The following is an 18,585-nucleotide window of genomic DNA, read 5'->3' on the forward strand; positions in this document are numbered from 1 at the left end:
CATTGAGTCCGCACCAGCCCTTGGAAAGAGCACCCCACCCAAGCCCACACATTCGTCCTATCCCCACACCTCCTCCTATCCCCGTAACCCCACCTTACCGTATTTTTTGGACACTAAGGGCAATTTATCATGGCCAATCCACCTACCCCTGCACATCTTTGGACTGTGGGAGGAAACCGGAGCACCCGGAGGAAACCCTCGCAGTCGCGGGGAGAACGTGCAGACTCCACACACACAGTGACCCAAGCCGGGAACCGAACCTGGGACCCTAGCGCTGTGAAGCCATTGTGCTACCCACTATGCTACTGTTTCTGCCAGTGGTTTAATGGACAATTGTACCAGTCGTGTGTGTGTGGCTGGTCCTGGTGGCCAAAAGGCTGTTGAAAATTACTTTACGGGACGTGGACATTGCTGACTGGGCCAGCAGTTATTGTCATTGAGGGACATTGCCGTGGATCTGGAGTGACATTTAGGTCAGACCAGAATTTCTTACCTATAGGAAATTAGTGAACCAGATGATTTTTTTTTTGGACAATAATCGAGACTGGTTTCATGGTAATCATTACACTTTTAATTCCAGATTTTTATTGAATTCAAATTTTAGCATCTGCCAAGATGGGATTCGAACATGGTTCCCAGAGCATTAACCTGGGTTTCCAGATTAATAGTCCAGTGACAATATCAATAGGCCATTAACTCCCCCACTGCCAGGTTCAGTCATGTTCTGCGCCGAGTTGGGTTTTGACAACTGCCCTTGATGTCCTGGGCCAATGGGGAGAGGGAACCCAGCAAGAGAGAGAAATGCACCGGCTCTTAATGGCTATCCAATGACCACCGCCTGCCGTAAACGCACGGTTCGGATGTTAGGCCTATTCAGACTCGCAGCAAAAGCTTAACTCGCCATCTTAAGAGCACGTGGAAAGAGCGTAGACAAGGTGCTCCAGGGAAAACCCCGAGTGGAGAGAGAAGAGAGAAAAACCGTGATAGCTTTATTCATTTCACAAAGCAGAGCAGCCAACCAGGAAGAGGGCCATTAAAAAAAAAAGAGCGTCCTTTGTAAACTGCACAATAAAGGGTAAAGATGATTGTGAGCCTGAAGGCATGCTCATTACAACAATTACCAGAACTGCAGCTGAGTGCTGTGGAGAATAAAACGACAAAGGCAGGACCCCCAAGGTAACGCGGAAATACAACAGCCCTCACAGACTAGGGAGAGGTGCCGTACGGGCAGATGAGCTGCAGCAAATTACCTTCAGTGACTCAGACTGCCTAATTAGTGCAAGTAAAAGTTAAAGTTGCTGTGAGAGAAAAAAAAGGGCAATTTGCATTTGTGGTGGTCATTTACCTTTGCGTAGTCAAGTGGAAGCTGGTCTTCGGGACATTTAAACACACCCTCACTGCAATAGAGAGAAAGAAGAACTGGTAAATGCACAGGCTGTGTACAGGACTAATAATTTAATATGTAACTGACAAGAGGGGAGGGAGATCTGTGGTCCCTCCAAGCATTTCCTTGGCAATTTTCCCATTAGTACTACAGTAATGAGGCATTTAGAGATGCAGGTTCTTAGTATTAACATAATGCCGCATTTATACGTGTACTCACCTTCTCTACACAACAGATTATACACACTCATATTGTTGAAGCGCGCACAACCCTGAATCACAGTTCAGCACGTCACAACATTGGGTGGGGTGGGGTGCTTACTTTAATTGACTAGTAAGAATACCAATTCATAGAATTTACAGTGCAGAAGGAGGCCATTCGGCCCATCGAGTCTGCACTGGCTCTTGGAAAGAGCACCCTACCCAAACCCACACCTCCACCCTATCCCCATAACCCAGTAACCCTTCCCAACACGAAGGGCTATTTTGGACACTAAGGGCAATTTTAGCATGGCCAATCCACCTAACCTGCACATCTTTGGACCGTGGGAGGAAACCGGAGCACCCGGAGGAAACCCACGCAGACACGGGGAGAACGTGCAGACTCCACACAGACAGTGACCCAAGCCAGGAATCGAACCTGGGACCCTGGAGCTGTGAAGCAATTGTGCTAACCAGAATGCTACCATGCTGCCCTACACAATTCAAAAGAAAATTCTAATTCTGTTTTATGTTCCCGTCTGAACGCCAGAGGGGTGGGGTGTGGGGGCGAGAGAATCAGAGGCATTAATGAGGTTTCTAACCCCCTCATTCTCTTCGGCACTTATTTATTATTAGTCATAAAAATGTTACAGATGGAGTGGGTGAGGCAGTTGGTGGTGATAAAATGAGCCAGAGTTGGCACTCCCAATTTGCACAGATGCCGGTCCCGCCATTTAAAAAATAGCCCAACATCTCATCGAGAGGACGACTGAAGTCAGGTGCGAAGTGCTCAAACTAAGCTCAGCTCCTCACACTTCCAGCCACCACGTTGGAAACTAGTGTGCTCACGTTATTATTATCAGTGCATAAACACGCACGGTGATGTCAGAGCTCAGAACACACAAGGGCATACAGTCCACACACCCCAGTTCGACCTGTCCGGGGTGTATGAGTACGAACGAGACCGAATTGCTCCAAGCCACCAGCCTGCAAGGATGTGGAAAGTAAGCAATGACTGTGCAAAGGTTTTCACACAACCCAAGGCTGCAGAACATACTCCCTCTCGCTGAACGAACTCAATTTTCCAAGTACAATTTCAAAGCGACAGTTTAAGTGTAGGGAATCAAGACGGCGGCACAATGGTTAGCATTGCTGCGTCACAGAGCCAGGGACCCGGCTTCAATTCCGGCCTCGGGTGACTGTCTGTGCGGAGTCTGCACGTTCTCCCCGTGTCTGCGTGGGTTTCCTCCGGGTTCCCCGGTTTCCTCCCACAGTCCAAACATGTGCAGATTAGGTGGATTGTCCATGATCAATGCGCGGGATAGGGCGTAGAGTGTTCTTTCAGAGGGTCAGTGCAAACTCGATGGGCTGAATGGCCTCCTTCTACACTGCAGGGATTCTATGATGTGAACCTTGCCAATTGACAATTGTAGAGGAAGACAACAGTTTAATTTTGCTTATCATACAACCTCCAACTGCAATCATTTCATCCCCAGGCGGGTCATCAGGGCTGGTACAGATTCCAGAGCTTTCTCTTTTTAAAAGTTTTGTTCTATTTTCATAATGTGGATTAAAAGTATCATTAACGTTTACGTCCGCGCACGGACCAGCATTAATTTAATAATTATGGAAAGATCCATTTAACAACCGGTTCTCTGCGACTGGGTTGGTGAGAAGCAGTGAATCGTTCATGCAGCTGAGTGCACAAACAACTTCAAAAACCTTCTTTGTAAACTGTGCTGCAAACATCTACAGATTGAAGAAATAAAGAAGGAGAAACACATAGAAGTAGTTTTGTCCCTTTCCCCCTCATCGCAATTGGTTGTCCAGAAGCACGGATTACCTACAACTTCCTACTCCTGTTAATGTGACTGGCGGTGTTGAAAATAAGGCCCAGTGGGCCATTCAGCCCTTCGAGCCGCCTCAAGATGATCAAGGCTGGCCCTCCATCTCAACGACATAATCCCGCCCTTTCCCACAACACCTTTTAGAGGCTAAATATCTATTTCCTTCTTAAATATATTCAATGACGTGGCCTCCACAGCCTCCCGTGGGGGAGAATTCCATAGGTTCACCAACCTCATTTGCGTGAAGAAATTTCTCCTCGTCTCAGTCCTAACTACAGGCCAAATGCTGGAAAAGTGGGGTTTAGGCTGGATGGATCATATTCTGGCCAACACAGACATGATGGGCCAAGTGACCACTTCCTGTGCCATAAACATTGAACACCCATACATTATGTCAAACTAGTGGGGCCTCAAATGGAGTATTGCGTCCAGTTCAGGGCACCAAACTTTAGGGAGGGTGCAAGATATTGAGGGCCTTCACCCAACAGGTTCTGACTGCGTTGGGATTCTGCGATCAGATTGGTTGATTTTTTTTTTTAAATTTAAAGCACCCAATTTTTTTTTCCCAATTAAGGGGCAATTTAGCGTGGCCATTCCACCATCCCTGCACATCTTTGGGTTGTGGGGGTGAAACCCACGCAGACATGGGGGGAATGTGCAAACTCCTCACGGACAGTGACCTAGGGCCAGGATCTGAACCGGGTCCTCAGCGCTGCAGTCCCAGTGCCAACCACTGTGCCACATGGCGCCCCTGATTGGCTGATTTCGGCCACTGCTTACAGCAATCCTCTGTTCAAGGGGTCCACATCACGAAGGAACTGCATTAACAATTAATCGCCTCATTCTCACAGGAGCTCTTCATTCAAATAAATATTTGACTCAAAACTCGGGCCTTTGACAACTTGAAAGACTCCAGACTCCCTGCCAAGCGCCGGTTCCAACAGAACACAGCCAGTCACTTTATCAGGAATGGGAAGTTACAAGCAATCCATGCTTCTAGGCAACCCTAGAATACAAACTACCGACCCTCGATTTCCCAAATGGCAGAATAGGCTGATACGCAGCTTTTCCTTGCTGACACACACTTTGTGCAATCTGAAAATGCAGACAACTTGCTCATTAACAGAGCTTGTATCCCTGGTGCAGAAGACCCTGGGGGGCTCCATGGGCTGAACACGTGGAGGGGGAGAAGAGAGTGTTGCTTCAGCTGTCAGCGAGCAATGACCTCCTTCCAGCATCGCATGTGGCTTAATTTTGTGAAAGCGGTTAATTATATCCACAAAATAACAATCGATTAACTCAGGCCTGCTCTAAAATTAGCTCTCTCTCTCTCTCTTGCACTCCAGCCCCCACCACCATCTCTAAGCCTTTTCATTTCCCGCAGCGTTTAACACAGCGATGGCAGCAGAGGCACTCCAGACCATGGGGTTGCACGCCGACAGTGGGTTAGCGCCGTCAGCGAAAAGGAGAAAATTAGGAGAAGTCCAGAAAAGTTCAAGAAGAAAAAAAGCGACAGCATGCGTTTCCCATTCAAACGGTAGCGCGCACACATGCAGCAAATCAGCTCTTTTAGGAAGGCAAGGAGCAAATTGGAGGGAAAGTATCAGACAATGTGATCCATGCAGTCTTGTGATTGACTGCCGTCATCTCAGTTCTGCAGTCAACGGCCAGAATGCATTGCATGGCAAGAAAGTGCGCCCACAAAACCCAAGACTTTGGTCGCCTGATCTAATATCTTACGTAGCCCGGTGTCGTATTTTGTTTTATAATGCTCCTCTGAAGCATATTGAGATGTTTTATATCAAAGGGTTCTAAAAAATCCAATTCATTGCTGTCGATTCCAAACAGCTGCCTGGCCCTGAAGGCAACACAAGTGACCAGGAATCAGCGTCATACAAAAGATGGCCATTCGGTCCATCGAGTGGGCGGCAACTCTTTGAAGGACAACCCGACTGCCATGCCTTTTCCCCATTGCCTCGCAATAATTAATCTTTTCAAGTATAATGCCAATCCCCCTTTCAAATATATTAAATTTGGAAAAGGTTAATCTGAGACCTAAATAAATTGGATGTACTTGGAAAGGTTTTGATTATAAATAGTTCCCATTTCTTTTAAGTATAGGGCATCATGACACTCTGGTTTATTAGTGTGTTAATGGCGCCTAAATCCCGATCACTACCCCTTCAGCATGATCACTTTGAAGTTACTGAGTGACAATCTGCTGCTAATTACTAAAGGACAGTTCCCTCTAGTTCAATTTTTATTCAATTGGGTTTGGGTGGATGATGGGAGGCGATTCCCACATCTCTGGAAACTTTGCCGTAGTTTAAATCCAAATGGGAAGCCTAATGCTGCGAAATTGCCAATGATGCGTGTCCAGCCTGACATTACAAATGATGTGACAAGTGCTTCGAGTGTGTGGATTGACAATTAAATCCAATTCCATGCTCTCACCAATTTAAGCATCAGTACCGTTGCTGTGTAGCTGTGAAACACTTTATTATTTAACATCACAGTTCCCGCCACTGCCCCACAGCACCTCCAAATGAATTTCTATCCAAACCCACTCTATTAAGTGCATACGAATAATGGTACTCTGTTCAAGTACACCCCACAAAAGCACTTCACGCTCTCGCAGCAGACTGATGTCCTTGGCCTATAATTACCGTGGGTCTTTAAAAAAAATTGTTGGGTCAGTATAATGTTTATTGATTAGCCGTTGACAGTTAAGTGGTCAAAATGTCAAGAGATGTTCTAAATGGTCATTTGACTGTACTAAGTAAACACACAAACAATCTTCTCCAAAATGGCTCCCTCTGGGAGCCGTCAGAACACAGCAAGGGTGTTCACACAACTGCTGCTGGGGGGGGGGGGGGGGGGGGGGGTTAATTAGCCCAGCCCTGGCAGGGATTATGATGATGGTTCTGGGGCTATAGATGCTGCGACATTTTGCACTCTGAATGATGTGTGAGAGAGGACTTGCTGCCTGCCACAAGGGGAACCATGCTACTACGTGACCAACATCCATTACAGCCCCCCCTCCATCCCTCACCAATTTATATCACTGCCCTCTTCTGAAACCTGTTCTGTCTTTATTCTTTCGCAGGCGTCTCCAGGCAAAAGCCAGCATTTGTTGCCCATCGCCAATTGCCCTTGAACCAAGGCGGTTGGCGATGCCATTCCAGAGGGCAACCACACTGCTTTGGGTGTGGAGTTACATGTAGGCCCGATTGGGTGACGATGACAGATTTCCTTCCCTGAAAGGCATTAATAAATCAGCTGAGTTTTTAAACCAACAAATCGATGACAGTCAGTATGACTCGTCTTCAGATCACCATTACCGAGACCAGATTTATTCATTAAATTAAAATTCTACTACCATTATGGGATTTGAATCCACGTCGCCAGAGCATTAGGCTGGTACTTACTGGTCTAGTGATATTACCATTACGAATGAAATGAAAATCGCTTATTGTCACGAGTAGACTTCAATGAAGTTACTGTGAAAAGCCCCTAGTCGCCACATTCCGGCGCCTGTTCGGGGAGGCTGTTACGGGAATCGAACCGTGCTGCTGGCCTGCTTGGTCTGCTTTCAAAGCCAGCGATTTAGCCCAGTGTGCTAAACAGCCCCTTCTGATTCCTTGCGAGGATACACTTCTCCCCATGGGTAAGCAGAACATTTTCCAATCCATTGCCCACAAGGCCATATTCCTATACGAGTTCTGACAGCGAGCGAGCTTTAATGTGTTACTTGAATACAAGGGGCATCCTTGTCCTAATCCAGTCCTCACTTGGCACCTACATTGCTGAGCTGCAACCTACAGATGCAAAAATTCACACTTAACACTGCACCATCAACTCTCTCCGTCCACCTCAGCATCCCAAAGTGCTTCCGTTGTGTCAAATGCACTTTGATGCAAAGTACTGTTCCTACGCGAGAAAACTAGGGATGGCCAAGCTAATAAGGAGTGAAAACCTTGCTCAATAAAAATAAGAGCCATTGGAGGGAGCCAGAGATTCTTACAATTTGCTTTTGGCGCATTCTGCAGTTAATTAAGACAGTACAGCTTCCCATTGAGAAAATTATGTTGAATGTTGTAGAGATAAAACATTTACCAAGGAACCCCACTTAGATCCTGTTCCAGCATTTGAAGCTCATCAAGGCCACTAACAAAGCAAAAAAGGAATCAAAAAGCACCAACTCAGGCCTGTAATCCACCCCCAACAGGGCGAGATTAAAATTATCAGCATGTTTTTCAGGGGGCTGCTCTTACGTATTTTCAGATATTCAGAAAGTGCCACAGCCGTGCAACAGACGGTATCTTCAGCCACTGAAGAGACATCACTTCTTTGAATAAATCTGCATCAAACAGCCACGTTAGCAAAAACGGCAATGTGTGGAAAAGGTTTTGCCCCTCTAATGAACTGCAGTACAGCTGGTGTACTCAAAATAGTCACGTTGTAACCTCGTCTCTCTTTTGGCACGAACAGATTTAGCCGCAATAATGAATTAAAAGGGGTTGCTGCAAATTTCTGAACAGCTGCTTTAAACATTTAAAAACCACCAGAAGTTAGAGTCGCTGTTTTTAACGTAACGTAAGGGGGCCAGCGACAGACAAAGAGCGTTGGGATAAGATGAACTGGCTCAGCAATATACAACTTGACCTGTTGCTTTGTGGATGGAACACTCAATATTCTACTTCACCCCATGTCACTTTTGTCCGCTATTTATGTACCTGGAGTAGATATGGGAATTGCACTTGTGTTGGGAGGTATTTTCCTTTTCCAACTCGGGTCTCTGGAACGTTCACTTTACATCACGTGACAAATGTCCGGGGGTGGGGGGGGGGTGGTGGTGGTGTACAAGGATGTTTAACACCGCACTCAGTGGCGGGGGCAGGACTGGCAGATACACAGTCTGCTTTTGTGTCCGGGTGCCACAGTGACACAATGTCCAGCATCAATCACTGACCCGCAATTGAGGAAAGAAGGTGACCTGCCTGAAAATGGAGCTCCGGGAATATTCTGAGGCTGGACGATGGACTCACCACCAGGACAAGCAAATCTGGAAAGTCCACCTGTGGATGTCCCCCCCCCCCCGCCCCCCTGTGGTGTTCTAGGGTCCAGGGTTGAAGGCCGACCTCCACCCCTGAACTCCGGAGGCAGCCCTGGGCATTGTTCACGTGAACCCCGACATCTGCACACCACGGTGTTCCAAAGGCGTTCCATGTTGGCGTGTGTGCCCATCGGCATTGCAGAGAACCTGCCGTGGGGAGGAGGGCATGCCATTAATGTGAGGCAAATGAGGTTCACGCCAACCTCTGGCCAAAACGTAGAGCCAGCGCTGCAGAAAAATGACCACTTAGGCAAAAAAAAAGTGAGCGTTACCCAGACAACAATACCTCAACAAAGTTTCAATATTAGGAGCAGAGCAGGTAAGAAAATAAAAAAAAAAAGGAGGATGTGAAGTCAGGCTTTGGAAGAATACGAGGCACGGCTGCTGGATTTCTCTCATTAACCTTCTGATGCCTTGAAGAGGGGATGCATTTTCAGGCAGCATTATATATCATCTGTGCAAACATTTGACAATATTATGTTTTGCGTAATCAGGTTCCAGGAGCGTTGAGACACACATTAACCATGAGCAGCCAGCAATGAATTTCTTCTATTAGATCTGGTAGCTTAACTGCTTACATTTCAAAAGGAAGCTGGCTGAATATATAAACCACATAAGCCATACATGAAAAACACACACAATCGCACATGCTTCCCCCACATATGCGTGCACCACCCCACCCCACCACACATGTTGAAGACGATTGGAGCAATACAGATGGTTTTCCAGAACTAAAACGCACTCTGCAGACCCCTTTAAAGCTTCAATGGAAATCTATCAATGTGGACAGATCACCTTTCATCGCTGTGTGAAGTCAGACAGCGCAATTGGAAAATAATAAAGCTGTTGGAATAAAATAATAGCTTTTGGACCGAGAATGGTAAATGATAAATGACGGCGACGAGACTGCACAGACAAGGAGTTTAATAACCATTGTAATACACCAAGATTGTCACTTATTAAATTAGATGCTCTTCCTGATTCTTAATGCCCCGTTTATGAGCTTCAATCAACACACTTAACTTAATAGAAAGTCAAAGCAAAAGTTATCCATTTTTAAAATGTAAACATAAATTAAAGCAGGATACAAGTAACTGGTGGGAGATCAATACTCTAAAGATTTGAAATAGCTATTTTTTAACTAACCAAGTGGACACGAAATGTTCTAAAAAGCTTATGACAGAAGGCCTCAAGGTGAAACTTCTTTGCTGCCACTGCCCCATGTTAATCGCCACTTGAATCAGCTACACTTATTTCAGTGCCCCCCAAACACTTGGAACGCCACACCCTTTGTCCGTGTGTCTCCATAATGTCTTCCCAACGCTTCAGAAAACCAGCCTGGGAGAGTTGGACTTGCGCCAATATCTTTTTTTTTAAATTTAGATTACCCAATAAATGCAGAGGGCTTCTTTAGAAAACCCACGCGGAGCAAGAGCCTGTCACCAGTCTGCTTAAAAAGAAAAGTTTTTTGAAAAACTCAACCAGAATCAAGTCCTGGAGCAGTGGTTCTGTTCATTGAACCTGATTTGTGGATGTACAATGTACATTTTTTAATAAATTTATAAATTTAGATTACCCAATTATTTTTTCCAATTAAGGGGCAATTTAGCATGGCCAATCCACCTACTCTGCACATTTTTGGGTTGTGGGGGCGAAACCCACACAGACACGGGGAGAATGTGCAAACTCCACACGGACAGCGACCCAGAGCCGGGATCATACAATGTGAATTTGGCACCAAGATCCATTGCTGAGCCCCATCCATAGCAACACAATCTCTGTTGTTTAAATGTTTTGAGAAATGGAGAAACTATGCAAAACACACTCTTACCATTTAACACACTTATTCTAGAGTTGTGGAGATGCACAAAATCCCCCTCTGTCCAGGAAGAAACTTTGTACAATCTTCACTTTGGAGCCTCTTTGAGAAGAGCAAATCTGTTTCAGCTCTCGACTAGATGTAGCTGCAGTTTCCTGGACCTTTTTCAATAATTACTATTTAATCCTCATTGAAATCTAATCCCACAGCCTGAAATTCTGCTGAACTGTAATCTGATTGTTTTGGACGATAGGTGCGTTTAAACTCTTAATACCCAAATCTGCAAGATTTGGCAAATGCCCTCTGCATTCAAACGGACTCTCTGTCCATTCTCGTGGATCAAGTACGGCCACATTTGGGAGGTATTAAGAGTTACCCAAACATATATAGCAGTACTTCGACAAGGAGTGTAAAAATTGGGTAATACGTTCAAGAAATCTATAGGAATTCTGTACTTCCAATTGTCAAATATTGTGAGCGCACTGAAATATGATTTGCAATTGCGTGAATCTGGAAACTGGTGATAATTCGAAGTTTTACGAAAATGGACCATTATCCTCGTGATGAACTAAAATGAAGATGACACTGTTGTCGAAGTTTGCTGATGCCTTCGCTAGTTATGGGATTTACAGTAAATGAGTTTTTATAGAAAGCGGTTACTGCAGTTTTAATATCAGAAGTGAGTGTTGGGCGACTAAACAAAGTGCGTTTTATTTTAAATTTACATTTAACTTGTTCCTTTTTTAGAAAAATTTGATTCAGTTGGATATTTTGTCAGGTGTTCTAGTTCATTTTCTGAAGGTTTATAGGTGCTTGAAAGAAATAAACTTGCAGAGCTACAAGCCTAGAGCTGGTGAATGGACTGACTGGATTCATAGAATCCTTACAGTGCAGGAGAAGGCTATTCGCCCCATTAAGTCTGCACCGGCCCTCTGAAAGAGCACACTACCAAGACCCACTCCCTCACTCAATCCCCATAACCCCACATAACCTTTGGACAATTAGGGGCAATTTAGCATGGCCAACCCACCTAACCTGCACATTTTTGGATTGCGGGAGGAAACCGGAGCACCCGGAGGAAACCCACGCAGACACGGGGAGAAAGTGAAAACTCCACACAGACAGTCACCCGAGGTCGGAATCGAACGGCGGACCCTGGTGTTGTGTGGCAGCAATGCTAACCACTGTGCCACCATGCTTTATAAAGAGCTGGCATGGATTCAAAGGGCTGAAGGGCTTCCTTCTGCATTGCAATAACAGTTACGGTTGCTAGGCAGCAGACACATACACCTCATTTGCATGTCCTGTTTAAACCAGTGCTGATTCAATGGTTCCAACGTGGTGGGTCAGGTAATCAATCGCAGACCTGGGTAGAGTTTCTTGTTCACATTGGAAGTCTCTGAATCACTAATTACAGAAATTCCCACCACAAACACATCTCCAAAACTAAAAATGATGTAAACATTTATCATTCACCTTGTGCCCTGAATTGACTCAATATGAAAGCACGTCACTTGCAAACAGTGTTTGAAAGGGTTAATTAGGTCAGGGAGTTGCCTACATTTTTGTATTTGTCACATTTCCACTAACTGCATTTCCATTAACAGCTGATGGAACATTTCTTCTTCACTGGAAGTCAAGGCGACTGTGGCTCGTGCCTTGGGTGAATACTCGACCTGCAAAGTTTCCAAGTGTATTTTCTCCCACTGTTTTGACATTTGAGAGAGAGACCAGGAAACACAAGTGAAACCGTGTTGAGGAACAGTTAAAGAAATGCAAACACTTGCTCACAAACGCCAACACTTTATCGTTTAAAAATGAAGTCAATTGGCTTTGCTTTTGTGAAATGGGCTAGAAGCTTAGCACTGCATCATTCTTTGTTTATTCACAACACTGCGCTGTCAGCCATACTATACACACCTCCCTGTGAATGTTATGCTTTCCCTCTTGCTCACTCTCTGTAGCAAGCTACATCGGCAAAGCAAAGGCTGAAAACGCGTCACCTCTAGTAAGGCATTGCCATTCGAAGTCTCCCTGTGGTCTCAGTGATAGCAAGCGTTTGCCAATGCAGGTTCATTGGCCCATGGGCTGATTCAGATTTCAGTTTCAACAGCTCGAATGTTGAAACGTAGGCAGTAAAAAGACATTTTACACTTGCTACCAGGAGCTCATGTAGACCTAGCGGCTTCTACAGAGCATGGCAATGGTTTTTTTTCACGAGAAAAAGACCTCTGCAAGTCAATGAAAGTTGTTGTCACCACACTCCTGTATTGCAGTGAAATCTGGACTGTGCATCTGCAACACTCGAGGATGTTGAAGAGGGCGGCACGGTGTCTAGCACTGCTGCCTCACAGCGTCAATTAAATTGCCCCTCCCCCGGTCACTGTCCGTGTGGAGTTTGCACATTCCCTTACGCCAGGTCCTGTTTTCTCAAGACTCAAAGCGTTCCAGGGCAGGACAAAGAAAATGCTTCAAAGACACTCTGAAGCTCTCCTTGAAGCATGGCGGCATTGACATTGATGATTGGGAAGAGCTTGCCGCCAATTTTTCAGAATGGTGGATCACACTTTCAATCACAATGTCTTAAAAGGTGGGGCAGAGTTCCTACAGCCGGGGGGGAATGGAAGCAAACCATGCAGTCCTGATCCCGCTACCTGTTGGCTGTCCTACCCCATTGTGCCCAAAGATCTGCGGGTCGAGAATCGGCCTGTTCAAATCACATGGAGACCCCATGGCAGAAACCCATGACCCTGTGTGGGTGCCATCTTGAATTGGGGGCAGCAAACAATGATGGTGAATTAGGCCTGATGTTCAGTGAAGAATGGTGCAATATCCCCCACCTTCTTCTCTCGCGCTCGACAAGTATGTTACCCAGAAATCATGGCATGCTTGTACACTCTTAAGTGGTGGCTCACATAAAAAGGTGGGATGAAATGACAGAACGCCATCACCGAAACACTGCTTAAAAATAGCAGAAACCCATAATCAAAACTAGATTAACCCAAATCCAAGTCACCCCTGTGGCTCTCGATATCACAAGCCAAGGGAAGAGTTTTGTTGTGAAAGTAACACAAAATTAAATCTTAATTTGTTTTACATGCACACAGTCTGTCGCAAACCCACTCCACTCTGATTTAGTGTTGAAAGGCTCACTGGCCAAAATAGCAAACTAGCCAAAAAGCTGGTCATCTCTAAAAGCAGCAACTGAATGAACACTTTGCTGTTGTAGGACCCAGATAATGTGGCACTCCCTCAATACTGCGGGCGTAAGCATCATCATGGAGTGCGTGCTCAAGCCCACAAGAGATTTGAACTTGTAATCTTTCAGCTCAAATGGCAAGAGTGCGAACAGCCGAACCGAGATGACGGCATGTTGGCATAGTGGTTAGCACTGCTGCCTCACAGCACTAGGGACACGGGTTTGAGTCCGACCTCGGGTGACTGTGGAGTTTGCACAATCTCCCCTTGTCTACGTGGGTTTCTTCCGGGCGCTCCAGTTTCCTCCCACAGCCCAAAGATGTGCAGGTTAAGTGGATTGGCCATGATAATCGTCCCTAGGTGGGTATAGGGTAGGGTTTGGTCCTGGGTGGTGTGCTCTTTCAGAGGGTCAGTGTGAACCCAATGGGCCAAGTGGTCTCCTTCTGCACTGTAGCGACTCCGTGACTCTATGACACCGGTTCTAACTGGTTTTACTCTGTTCCAATGCCACCTCCTAAAATATCTTTGAAACTGAAAAGTATCGGGAGCCAACACGATCAATGTTAAACTGGCGACCGCTACATCAAAAATAAATTAAACATCAGAATCACAGACAGCCAGAATAGCTGAGGTTTCGATGACAAATGACTCAGTTACCAGCAGCGTCGGCTTCAGTACAGAGCCTACACTTGTGGATTCTGTCAAACACCCCCATGCCTACCAGGACCTGCATGCAGCTTGGTGTCAAGGAAATGATTGATGGCAACAGTGCATTAGAGGTAGTTCCTGCCAGATTAATGGCAACTCCAAGTCGGGGATCCAAAGGCACAATCACAAAAGGAGTTAGGGTGCAGATCTGCATGTAAACATGTCAAGGCAGACAGAGCGGGTTAATGCAGCAATAAGGAAGGTGAAAAGGGGGCCACAAGGAGCCTTTTGTCCTGGTCGGTCCACCATACTAAATCAGAGTGCTGAAGAATTAAGGTTAAGTGGCTGAAGGTGTTACAATCCAATTAAGAGTGGATATAGAAACTATCTAATGGTGCAGGGCGCAGTACAGCATGTCAGGATGTAAAGCTATAAATATATCCAGAATTTAAAAACAGGGCATTTTTCCCCCAGCCTAATTGTCATCGAATTGCATTTAAAAGGGCAGACGGACAGACTCGAGCTGTAAAAGTGTACTTCTACTGACCTATAAAGATTGGGTTTAGAACAGTGATATTAACAAATGATAGCTATTGAGCAGTCAGTGCAGACCTACAGGGAACAGTCATCTTTCTGTGGAGCGGATACCATCGCTTTCCTGGTTCAGCTGTAGCCATGAGTAGCTTCGAGGGGGAAAAGTTAACTAGCAGGTCAAACACTTAAATGCAATTCTGGGGAGGGCTAATTGCCGTCAAAGTTGTTTATGTGGAGGCCTTTGAGTCACTGCGGGCTCTTTCACAGGAACCATTCTTGCTGTTTGACCCAGAAACTGGCTTTTTGCCCCGCCTCATTAAGCGACACGGTTGACTTGGTTATCAGCAGGACTTTGGGCCGTCTCCAGACTTGCGGTTACGCAATGGGCGACTCCCAGTCCCAGGCGGGGCATCCAGGTATATGCCAGCAGGCAGCGATAGCACATCTATCCTGATCAAGTGACAAGCATGGGCGTGGCACCTGTGGGCCCTGGCACCAGTGTTCCCACTGGTGGGTGTTGCCCACCCCCAAGCACCAACCCCAGCCTTTGATCCCCATCCCTGAAACACCAGCACTGACAAAGTGACCGTCACCCTTCACACTGACCTTTCCTTCTCCTGGGCCCCAGGAGCCGGTTCTACTTCACCAGTTATTTGTGCTCATCTTACTACCAGCCTATACCCTCACCCCTTCAGCTAACCGCCCACTGTTGTCTTAATTAACAAATGATAAGACTTCTAATGCAAGACTAAAAGTTACAACGTGAAATAAAAAAGAAACTTCAAACAGAAAAATTATATTTATTTTCTAAAACGGTACGGGCAAATGAACAATTATATATGGTGTAGATTTAAAAACAATCCATTGCAGTTGATTTCTTTGTTTTACAGAGTTATTGCGCTGGATTGTCCCGTTACCCCAGCCACGTGTTTCTTGACGATGCACCGCTCGCTGCCGCCACAATTCTATACACCCGTCGCTTGTCAATGGGATTTGCCGTTAAAGCCACTCCACACGAGCAGGCGTGTGCTGCCAACGGGAAAATTGAATCGCAACAGCCTTGAATTCGGGCCATAATCAGTAACTTGAGGGATATAGTTGGCCTTGCTCCAGTGCTTTCGTTTGGCCAGAACTTGTACGTGGACGAACATTCACGCGAGTGGACACGGTGGTTTTTCCCAGCAGGTTCTGAGCGGCACACTTATACAGCCAATCACCAACAGGGCAATCTTCTTGGGTTAACGATATCAACTCTCTGCCATTTTGTATTTTTTTAAAATAAATTTAGCGTACCCCAATTATTTTTTTCCAATTAAGGGGCAATTTAGAGTGGCCAATCCACCTATCCTGCACATCTTTTGGGTTGTGGGGGCGAAACCCACGCAAACATGGGGAGAATGTGCAAACTCCACACGGACAATGACCCGGGCCGGGATTCGAACCCGGGTCCTCAGCACCGTAGGCAACAATGCTAACCACTGTGCCACTGTGCTGCCCCTCAACTCTGCCATTTAACCATCTCCTTTTACATCAGTTATGGGTTGGATTCTCCGCTGTCGGGATTCTCCGTTGTGCCGGCAGTGCACCCACGCCCGGGGATTTCCCGACGGCGTACGCCTGCCCACAATGGGAAACCCCGTTGGCCGGCCGGCGAGACGGAGAATCCCACCCCTGGCGGAGGCACGCCGCACCGGGACAGAGAATCCCGTCCATGATCTCATCAAATGGCGACACAGGTTCGAAGGGCTGAATGGCCCACCCCGTCCCTATTTCTTATGGTCTTACATTGTACACTCAGCACATTTACAGGCCACAATTTCTTTTCTCGTTTATTTTAAAATTCTGATCCGCCCCACGCCCTCACTTGCCCTTGTACTGTTTCATCTGCAACATCTGAATCTTGACTAAGGGTCCATATCCGGAACACAGTATCAGATGTTTCCTGGCCTGAGTGTTTCCAGATTTTCTAGTTTTTAAAAGTTTCAGATTTCCGGAGACAGTTACATCTTTCTGTGATAGAGCGACCCCTGCTTAAAAACGCAAGCGTGCCAATCAGGCTGTGATACACCTTGCAGTCAGATAGGCCACGGAAAATTGAAGAAGGAGGGTTACCTAAACCATGCCACAGAGGAGCTCATATCGGAGCACAGCCATTTCTGGATGTCAAAGGAGTGTCACACCATTAAAAAAAAAATCACTTGACCTGTTCGTCAGCCCCAAACTGAGCAACAGTTTGGTTGAATAAAAGTAACGTGATCGCAACTGTTGGAGCAGATTGTTTGGAGACTTGTGGACCGAGGAAAAACTGTCCCGTCGGTAAATGAAGGATTACCACAAGAGCATCAATGACTGGAGTCAATGCTGAACTGAAAACGTTCCGACGATTCCTTAACCAAATAAATCAGAGCTCCCTTGGCTTGGAGTCTGAGTAACTGGCTGCCATATATCAACTCCCTCAGGTTCAGGGTTAAAACCAGACTCCCTTATTCTGGGCCACAGGATCGCCCTTGATTTCTTGTGAGATTTGCCTCGGCCTCGTTGGATGAGGCCAGTCAATTTGACAGTGCGACCAATAGGGAGCTGGCTCAGGGATTGGTCTCCTAGAAACCAGATTAAAATAGCGGCAATTAAGCCTGGATCTTGACTGTTCAAATCAAATACAAACGGTTTTCTTTTTTTTTCCATCGCTTACTGCCTATCTCAATTCTGCAAAAGAGCATGTTTTTTACATTCCCTCCAGTGTGTAATCCTCAGGCACATTTACAAAAGTTCAGTAGAAGCTGCCTGTGCTGGGCAGAGTGCCAAAGCTGTCAGTGCCCTAGTATCTGTTTCATGTCCATGTCTCCCCCCCCCCCCCCCCCCCCCCCCCACCCCCCCACCCCAACCCCCTGCAACCTAACCCCATTTCACAAATTAAGTGACAACAGGCCAAATCCTAAACTACTGTACTTTGTAAGTAATGGGCTTCATTTTCCGTCTCGTCAGGGCCTGGTTGTGACAGGGCCCGCATTGCACGAAGTTACTGCTTTTTAAAAAATCCTTAAGATAGAACTGTTATTTTATCAAGCACATATAGTGGGACAGGCAACAGGAGATCTGGACAAGCTGAGCTTGCAGTTTGTGCGAAGAGGAATGAATGAATATGAGGAGGCTATTCAGCCCCTTGTGCCTGCTCTGCCATTCAGATGATTCATAGAATTTAAAGTGGATAAGGTGGCCATTTGGCCCATCGAGTCTGCACCGGCCCTTGGAAAGCGCACCCCACTTAATCCCACACCTCCACCCTATCCCCGTAACACGGTATCCCCACCTAACCTTTTTGGACACTAAGGGGCAATTTAGCATGGCCAATCCACCTAACCTGCACATCTTTGGACTGTGGGAGGAAACCGGAGCACCCGGAGGAAACCCACGCAGACACGGGGAGAACGTGCAGACTCCGCACAGACAAGTGACCCAAGTCGAGAATCGAACCTGGGACCCTGGGCCTGTGAAGCAACTATGCTAACCATTACGCTACCGTGCCGCCCATAATGGCTGATCCGTACCTCAACTTCATCTGCCTACCTCAGCTGCATTCCCCCTGGTACCTCATCAAATCTGTCCACCTGGGGTTTGAAAGCTTCGTTGGCCCGGCCGCCACACTTTTTTGGGAAGAAAATTCCAGTTTTTAGACAACCCTATGTGCAAAAAGGGCGTTTCCCGGCATGCCTTTTGAAAGGCTCATTTTAAGCTCATGCATCCTTGTTCTTCACGAACGGCGGCAGGGGGGGGGAGCAAAAGGAAGTCACAATTTGAGGAGGAAAAAATCATTCTGGAAATGAATGTGGCATCTCAAT

General features: G+C 46.4%; 1 protein-coding gene across 1 annotated transcript in view; it reads right to left on the reverse strand.

Annotated features, from left to right (window-relative positions):
• The window catches only part of LOC119974963 (TNF receptor-associated factor 4-like), an 84,644-nt gene that overhangs the window by 22,657 nt on the left and 43,402 nt on the right, over positions 1 to 18,585 (reverse strand). The window contains exon 2 of the mRNA XM_038814353.1: positions 1,346 to 1,397. Within this exon, the coding sequence (XP_038670281.1) occupies positions 1,346 to 1,397 (52 nt within the window). The remainder of the gene's footprint in view (positions 1 to 1,345; positions 1,398 to 18,585) is intronic.

Source organism: Scyliorhinus canicula, chromosome 12, assembly GCF_902713615.1.
Source record: "Scyliorhinus canicula chromosome 12, sScyCan1.1, whole genome shotgun sequence".
Lineage (NCBI taxonomy): Eukaryota > Metazoa > Chordata > Chondrichthyes > Carcharhiniformes > Scyliorhinidae > Scyliorhinus > Scyliorhinus canicula.